The 11,061-nt window shown below is 26.2% G+C and overlaps 1 protein-coding gene across 1 annotated transcript; it reads left to right on the forward strand.

Annotated features, from left to right (window-relative positions):
• Positions 1 to 9,778: 9,778 nt before the first annotated feature.
• On the forward strand, positions 9,779 to 10,618 carry tnnt2c (troponin T2c, cardiac). Its single transcript, XM_038977681.1, has one exon. It carries the CDS (start codon positions 9,779 to 9,781, stop codon positions 10,616 to 10,618), a length of 840 nt encoding a protein of 279 aa, XP_038833609.1.
• Positions 10,619 to 11,061: the final 443 nt, after the last annotated feature.

Here is an 11,061-nt window from a genome sequence, read left to right on the forward strand (position 1 = left end):
ATTCATAATATGTATAGTTATTGATATAGTTGACATTCATTATATAGTACACGATAATAGTTGACAGTATTCATGATTATTTATTGATATAGTGACCATTATATTATATAGTATTGATATAGTGATCATTCATTATATATTTATAGAATCTTATAGTGACCATCATTACTGTATTTATTGATATAGTAACCATTCAATATATATTATAGTGATATAGTGACCATTCATTATATATATTTCATGATATAGTGACTCATTCATTATATATTTATTGATATAGGACCATCATTATATTAGTTTATGATATTGACCATTCATATATATTTATTATAGTGATATTATATGTGACATTCATTATATATTATAGATAGTGCCATCATTATATTTTATAGATATAGTGACTCATTATATATTTATTGAATATAGTGACCATTCAATATATTTTTATTATCAGTGACCATTCTATATATTTATTGATATAGTCACATTATATATTATAGATAGATTGCCATTATATATTTACTGATATAGTGGACATTCATTTAGTATTTATTGATATAGTGATCATTCATTTATATTTATTGATATAGTGACCATTCATTATATATTATAGATATATTGTGACCATTATATAGTTATTGATATAGTGACATTCATTAGTATTTATTGATTATAGTGACATTCATTATGTATTTATTGATATAGTGACATTCATTAATAGTTATTGATATAGTGAATTCATTATGTATTTATTGATATAGTGACCATTCATATATAGAGTTATTGATATAGTGACATTCATTATATATTTATAGAATAGTGACATTCATTATGTATTTATTGATATAGTGACCATTCAATATATATTTATTGATATAGTGACCTTCATTATTAATTATTGATATAGTGACCATTCTTATATATTTATAGATACAGTGACCATTCATTATATTTTATAGATATAGTGACCATTATTATTTATTGATATAGTGACCATTCAATATATATTTATTGATACAGTGACCATTCATTATATATTTATGATATAGTCACCATTATATATTTATTGATATATGACCATTCATTAGTATTTAAGTGATATAGTGACCATTTTATATATTTTATGATATAGTGACATTCATTATATAGTTTATTGATATAGTGGACTCATTATATATAGTTTATTTAGATATAGTGACCATTATTATATAATTATCATATAGTGACCATTCAATTTTTAAAATTTTTGTATGTATATAGATTATATTGATGGACCATTCATATATAGATTATTGATATTAGGACCATTCATTATAGTATTATTGATATAGTGACATTCATTATATATTTATAGATATACGTGACCCTTCATTATGTATATATAGATATAGTGACCATTATATATTTATTGATATAGTGACCATTATAATTATGAATAGTGACCATATTATTTATTGATATAGACCATATCATATTTATTGATATAGTGGCCATCATTATGTATTACGGTATAGTGACCATTCATTATATATTTATAGATATAGTTGACCATTATATTATATTGATATAGTGACATTCATTATGTATTATTGATAGTGACCATTCATTATATTATTTATTGATATAGTGACCATTCATTATATAGTTGATTGATTATAGTGACCATTCATTAGTGTATTTATAGATATAGTGACCATTCATATTATTATATTCATATAGTGACATTCATTATATATTATATAGATATAGTGACCATCATATATTGTATTGATTAGTGACCATTCATATATATTTATTGATATATTGACCATTCATTATATATTTTGATATAGTGACCATTCATTATATATTTATATGATAGTGACCATTCATTATATTTTATAGATATAGTGACCATTCATATATTATTATATAGTGACCATTCATATATATTTATTGATACGTGACCTTCTTATATATTTATATATCCAATTATATATGTTATTGATATAGTGGCCATTCATTATGTATTACGGATATAGTGACCATTGTTATATATTTATTGATATAGTGATCATTCATTAGTATAGTTATTGATATAGTGACCATTCATATATATATTAATATAGTGACCATTCATATTTATAATATTATACAGTGACCATTCATATGTATTAGATATAGATATAATGACCATTATATAGTTATTGATATAGTGACCATTCATATATATTTATTGATATAGTGACCTTCATTATATATTTTATGATATAGTGACCCATTCATTATGTAATTTAGATATCGTGACCTTATATATTTATTGAATAGTGACCATATATATATTATTGATATAGTGATCTCATTATATATTTATTGATATAGTGACCATTATATAGTTATTGATATAGTGCCATCATTATGTATTACGATATGTGACCATTCATTATATATTTCATGATATAGTGACCATTATATATTTATGATATAGTGACATTGTTATATATTATTGATATAGTGACATTCATATGTATATTTATTGATATAGTGACCATTCATTATATATTATTGATATAGTGACCATTCATTATACTATTTATTTGATATAGTGACCATTCATATGTATTTATTGATCTAGTGACATTCATTATATATTTATAGATATAGTGACCATTCATATATATTTATAGATATATTGACCATTCATATAGTTATTGATATAGTGACCATTCATTATGTAATTTATTGAATATAGAGACAATTCATTAATATATTTATTGATATAGTGACCATTCATTATATATTTATATGATATATTGACCATTATATAGATTATTGATATAGTGAACAGTCTATTATGATATTTATTGATATAGTGACATTCATTATTATTTATGATATAGTGACATTCATATATAGTTATTGATTATAGTGACATTCATTATGTATTTATTGATATAGTGACCATTCATTATATAGTTATTGATATAGTAAAAAGACATTCTTATAATATTTATATATATAGTTGACCATTCATTATGTATTTATTGATATAGTGACCATTCAATATATAGTTATTGATATAGGTGACCACTTCATTATATTAAGTTATTGATTTATAGTGAAACCATTCATTATATATTTATAGATAAGTGACCATTCATTATATTTTTATAGATATAGTGACCATTATATATTTATTGATATAGTGACCATTCAATATATATTATTGATATAGTGACCATTCATTATATATTTATGATATAGTACACCATTTATATATTATTATTGATATAGTGGCCATTCATATGTATATTTACGGATATAGTGACCATTTGTTATTATTTATTGATATAGTGACATTCATTATATAGTTATTGATATAGTGACCATTATATATAGTTATTAATATAGTGACCATTCATTATATAATTATTCATACAGTGACCATTCATTAGTATTTATAAGATATAGTGACCATTATATAGTTATTGATATAGTGACCATTCATTATATATTTAGTGATTATAGTGACATTCATTATATATTTATAGATATAGTGGACCATTATTATGTATATATAGATATGGTGACCATTATATATTTATTGATATAGTGACCATTCAGTTATATATTTAGATATGTAGTTCCATTAAAATATAATTATTATATAGTGACCATATATGGTGGACATTTGTTATATATTTATTGATATGGTGATCATATCATTAGTATTTATTGATATAGTGATCATTCATTATAGTTATTATATAGTGACCATTTCATTATATATTATATTGATATAGTGACCATTCATTATGTATTTATTGATATAGTGATCATTCATTATATATTTATAGGTATAGTGACCATTCATATATATTTATAGATATATTGACCATTATATAGTTATGATATAGTGACATTCATTATGTATTTATTGATATGTGATCATCATTATATATTATTGATATAGTGACCATTCATTATATATTTATAGATATATTGACCATTATATAGTTATTGATATAGTGACATTCATTATGTATTTATTGATATAGTGACATTCATTATGTAGTTATTGATATAGTGACATTCATTATATAGTTATTGATATAGTGACATTCATTATGTATTTATTGATATAGTGACCATTCATTATATAGTTATTGATATAGTGACATTCATTATATATTTATAGATATAGTGACCATTCATTATGTATTTATTGAATATAGTGACCATTCAATATATATTTATTGATATAGTGACCATTCATTATATAATTATTGATATAGTGACCATTCATTATATATTTATTGATATAGTGACCATTCATTATATAGTTATTGATATCGTGACCATTCATTATATATTTATAGATATAGTGACCATTCATTATATCGTGACCATTCATTATATATTTATAGATACAGTGACCATTCATTATATTTTTATAGATATAGTGACCATTATATATTTATTGATATAGTGACCATTCAATATATATTTATTGATACAGTGACCATTCATTATATATTTATTGATATAATCACAATTATATATTTATTGATATAGTGGCCATTCATTATGTATTTACGGATATAGTGACCATTTGTTATATATTTATTGATATAGTGACATTCATTATATAGTTATTGATATAGTGACCATTATATATAGTTATTAATATAGTGACCATTCATTATATAATTATTCATACAGTGACCATTCATTATGTATTTATATAGATATAGTGACCATTATATAGTTATTGATATAGTGACCATTCATTATATATTTATTGATATAGTGACATTCATTATATATTTATAGATATAGTGACCATTCATTATGTATATATAGATATAGTGACCATTATATTTATTGATATAGTGACCATTATATATTTATTGATATAGTGACCATTATATATTTATTGATATAGTGACCATTATATATTTATTGATATAGTGGCCATTCATTATGTATTTACGGATATAGTGACCATTCATTATATATTTATTGATATAGTGACCATTATATATTTATTGATATGGTGACATTTGTTATATATTTATTGATATGGTGATCATTCATTATGTATTTATTGATATAGTGATCATTCATTATATATTTATTGATATAGTGACCATTCATTATATATTTATTGATATAGTGACCATTCATTATGTATTTATTGATATAGTGATCATTCATTATATATTTATAGGTATAGTGACCATTCAATATATATTTATAGATATATTGACCATTATATAGTTATTCATATAGTGACATTCATTATGTATTTATTGATATAGTGATCATTCATTATATATTTATTGATATAGTGACCATTCATTATATATTTATAGATATATTGACCATTATATAGTTATTGATATAGTGACATTCATTATGTATTTATTGATATAGTGACATTCATTATGTATTTATTGATATAGTGACATTCATTATATAGTTATTGATATAGTGACATTCATTATGTATTTATTGATATAGTGACCATTCATTATATAGTTATTGATATAGTGACATTCATTATATATTTATAGATATAGTGACCATTCATTATGTATTTATTGATATAGTGACCATTCATTATATATTTATAGATACAGTGACCATTCAATATATATTTATTGATACAGTGACCATTCATTATATATTTATTGATATAGTCACCATTATATATTTATTGATATAGTGGCCATTCATTATGTATTTACGGATATAGTGACCATTTGTTATATATTTATTGATATAGTGACATTCATTATATAGTTATTGATATAGTGACCATTATATATAGTTATTAATATAGTGACCATTCATTATATAATTATTCATACAGTGACCATTTATGTATTTATATAGATATAGTGACCATTATATAGTTATTTATATAGTGACCATTCATTATATATTTATTGATATAGTGACATTCATTATATATTTATAGATATAGTGACCATTCATTATGTATATATAGATATAGTGACCATTATATATTTATTGATATAGTGACCATTATATATTTATTGATATAGTGACCATTATATATTTATTGATATAGTGGCCATTCATTATGTATTTACGGATATAGTGACCATCATTATATATTTATTGATATAGTGACCATTTGTTATATATTTATTGATATAGTGACCATTCATTATGTATATATTGATATAGTGATTATTCATTATGTATTGATAGATATGGTGACCATTATATATTTATTGATATAGTGGCCATTCATTATGTATTTACGGATATAGTGACCATTTGCTATGTATTTATTGATATAGTGACATTTATTATATATTTATTGATATAGTGACATTCATTATGTATTTATTGATATAGTGATCATTCATTATATATTTATTGATATAGTGACCATTCATTATATATTTATAGATATATTGACCATTATATAGTTATTGATATAGTGACATTCATTATGTATTTATTGATATAGTGACATTCATTATGTAGTTATTGATATAGTGACATTCATTATATAGTTATTGATATAGTGACATTCATTATGTATTTATTGATATAGTGACCATTCATTATATAGTTATTGATATAGTGACATTCATTATATATTTATAGATATAGTGACCATTCATTATGTATTTATTGATATAGTGACCATTCAATATATATTTATTGATATAGTGACCATTCATTATATAATTATTGATATAGTGACCATTCATTATATATTTATTGATATAGTGACCATTCATTATATAGTTATTGATATCGTGACCATTCATTATATATTTATAGATATAGTGACCATTCATTATATCGTGACCATTCATTATATATTTATAGATACAGTGACCATTCATTATATTTTTATAGATATAGTGACCATTATATATTTATTGATATAGTGACCATTCAATATATATTTATTGATACAGTGACCATTCATTATATATTTATTGATATAATCACAATTATATATTTATTGATATAGTGGCCATTCATTATGTATTTACGGATATAGTGACCATTTGTTATATATTTATTGATATAGTGACATTCATTATATAGTTATTGATATAGTGACCATTATATATAGTTATTAATATAGTGACCATTCATTATATAATTATTCATACAGTGACCATTCATTATGTATTTATATAGATATAGTGACCATTATATAGTTATTGATATAGTGACCATTCATTATATATTTATTGATATAGTGACATTCATTATATATTTATAGATATAGTGACCATTCATTATGTATATATAGATATAGTGACCATTATATTTATTGATATAGTGACCATTATATATTTATTGATATAGTGACCATTATATATTTATTGATATAGTGACCATTATATATTTATTGATATAGTGGCCATTCATTATGTATTTACGGATATAGTGACCATTCATTATATATTTATTGATATAGTGACCATTATATATTTATTGATATGGTGACATTTGTTATATATTTATTGATATGGTGATCATTCATTATGTATTTATTGATATAGTGATCATTCATTATATATTTATTGATATAGTGACCATTCATTATATATTTATTGATATAGTGACCATTCATTATGTATTTATTGATATAGTGATCATTCATTATATATTTATAGGTATAGTGACCATTCAATATATATTTATAGATATATTGACCATTATATAGTTATTCATATAGTGACATTCATTATGTATTTATTGATATAGTGATCATTCATTATATATTTATTGATATAGTGACCATTCATTATATATTTATAGATATATTGACCATTATATAGTTATTGATATAGTGACATTCATTATGTATTTATTGATATAGTGACATTCATTATGTATTTATTGATATAGTGACATTCATTATATAGTTATTGATATAGTGACATTCATTATGTATTTATTGATATAGTGACCATTCATTATATAGTTATTGATATAGTGACATTCATTATATATTTATAGATATAGTGACCATTCATTATGTATTTATTGATATAGTGACCATTCATTATATATTTATAGATACAGTGACCATTCAATATATATTTATTGATACAGTGACCATTCATTATATATTTATTGATATAGTCACCATTATATATTTATTGATATAGTGGCCATTCATTATGTATTTACGGATATAGTGACCATTTGTTATATATTTATTGATATAGTGACATTCATTATATAGTTATTGATATAGTGACCATTATATATAGTTATTAATATAGTGACCATTCATTATATAATTATTCATACAGTGACCATTTATGTATTTATATAGATATAGTGACCATTATATAGTTATTTATATAGTGACCATTCATTATATATTTATTGATATAGTGACATTCATTATATATTTATAGATATAGTGACCATTCATTATGTATATATAGATATAGTGACCATTATATATTTATTGATATAGTGACCATTATATATTTATTGATATAGTGACCATTATATATTTATTGATATAGTGGCCATTCATTATGTATTTACGGATATAGTGACCATCATTATATATTTATTGATATAGTGACCATTTGTTATATATTTATTGATATAGTGACCATTCATTATGTATATATTGATATAGTGATTATTCATTATGTATTGATAGATATGGTGACCATTATATATTTATTGATATAGTGGCCATTCATTATGTATTTACGGATATAGTGACCATTTGCTATGTATTTATTGATATAGTGACATTTATTATATATTTATTGATATAGTGACCATTCATTATATATTTATTGATATAGTGACCATTCATTATATATTTATAGATATAGTGACCATTCATTATATATTTATTCATATAGTGGCCATTCATTATATATTTATTGACATAGTGACCATTCATTATATATTAACTGATATAGTGGCCATTCATTATGTATTTACGGATATAGTGACCATTTGTTATGTATTTTTTGATATAGTGACATTCGTTATACATTTATTGATATAGTGACCATTCATTATGTATTTATTGATATAGTGGCCATTCATTATATATTTATAGATATTTTGACCATTATATATTTATTGATTTAGTGACCATTCATTATATATTTATTGACATATAGACTGTTCATTATATATTTATTGATATAGTGACCATTCCACTATCAACTATTTACGCTTCACTCTAAGCTGAAATTAGGAAACTTCATCCCTTTGATTATTTGATCACTATGACTAATTTTATGGGTGTACTTACTATATACTGTGTCTCTCTTTTTCTCCTTCTTGATGACCAAGTGTATAAATAACCCCATAGTATATGAGTAAGAACTTGACTTGATACTTACAGCAAACATGCTGTGACCGTGATGCATGCATTCGATTGTGGGCTTGAAGGAGAGCACAGGTTTGAGTGGCACCTGAGTGCATCTGTTGTGCGTCTGAAATAGGGCACTCCGATTGTCCTTAGAAAGGAATGATGGGCAGAGTCTGGGGTCAGGGTTCAGGGGAGGGGGCAGACTTGTTGAAGGAGAAAATAGACTCCATTCCATCTGTCTGAACATTTCTGCTAGACAGTGGGGTTTGGACACATGATCAGGGTAAAGCTTTAAAAGAGCCCAAGCAACCGCGCCCGAAAGTTCATTTCACTTCCCCTTTTGATTGTTTGACACAAGTTGGTCTCTGAGTATTGTGTGTGTGTCTCCGCTGGTCTTTCTTCCTTGACTTCTTGACTGTCTCAGAGGCAGGCTTTAACATCATGTCTGACACAGTGGATATTGTGGAGGAATACGAGGAGGAGGAAGAGGAGGAAGAAGTAGAGGAGGCACCTGAGGTGGAAGAGGAGGCTGAAGAAGAGCAGGAGGAGGATGAGGCAGATAAGGAGGATGAGGTAGATGAGGAGGAGAGGGAACACGTTGAGGGGAGCGAGGGGGAGACCAAGCCACGGACAAAGTACATTACCAACATCGCTCCTCCCAAGCTGCCAGACGGCGAGAAGTTAGACTTTGATGACCTCCACCGCAAGAGGCTGGAGAAGGACTTCAATGACCTGCAGAGCCTGATCGAGATGCACTTCTCCAGCCGCCAGAAAGAGGAGGAGGAGTTAGTGGCCCTCCGCAGCCGCATCGAGCGCCGCCGTGCCGACCGTGCCGAGCAGCAGCGTGTGCGCGCCGAGCAGAACATTGAGCGCCAGGCCCGTCTTGCTGAGGAGCGGACCCGCCGGGAAGAGGAGGCCAAGCTCCGCGCCGAGGAGGATGCCAGGAAGAAGAACGTCTTCTCCAACAAGGCGTTCGGTGGCTACATACAGAAGGGGGACGTGAAGAAGGGCAAGAAGCTGACGGGGCGCGAGAAGAAGACCAAGGCTCTGTTGGAACGCCGCAAGCCCCTCAACATCGACCACCTCAACCAAGAGAGGTTGGCAGAGAAGTCCCGCGAGCTCTGGCAGTGGCTGCGCCAGCTGCACGCTGAGAAGTTTGACCTGGCCGAGAAGCTGAAGAGGCAGAAGTACGACGTGAACGTGCTGCGGAACCGCGTCAGCGACCACCAGAGGGGCTCCAAGGTGGCCAAGGCGACCCGCGGGGCGAAGAAGTTACGTTAGTCACACAGCAACGACCCCAACATTATCAGATTAGTCTAGCTGTCTTTGGACCGTTTTAGGTACAACCACCTGCTTCTGCTTTATCATATTTCCTGAGTATTGGGTTTCGGCCTGCTTGTTTGTTTGTTTGGGGGTTTCTACAGTATAACGTTAGCTAAGCAGATCTGATCAGCCTACATAATGTATTCACAGGTTTTGCACAGGCTGTAAATTTCTTTGTTGACTATAGTTGTCTGATGTAAACATTTAATATGGTTCACGAGGAATATGATTACTGATATCGTATTCACAGATAAAGCTAAATGTTTGAATAATGTTAATACAGTTTTGATTGATCATTCTAATAAAATGTGTAAATGTTTGATGCAGTTCTGGTCGTTATTCTACCTAAGCAGTCTTTGTAGCTGGTTAGTTAAATTCCTCTCTTTCTACTGTGAGGGTTA

This window comes from Salvelinus namaycush, chromosome 38 (assembly GCF_016432855.1).
Source record: "Salvelinus namaycush isolate Seneca chromosome 38, SaNama_1.0, whole genome shotgun sequence".
Taxonomy (NCBI): Eukaryota; Metazoa; Chordata; class Actinopteri; order Salmoniformes; family Salmonidae; genus Salvelinus; species Salvelinus namaycush.

Bases quoted from the DNA above. Each gene is read 5' to 3' on its own strand.
- tnnt2c (XM_038977681.1), top strand. From the start codon at position 9,779: ATGTCTGACACAGTGGATATTGTGGAGGAATACGAGGAGGAGGAAGAG.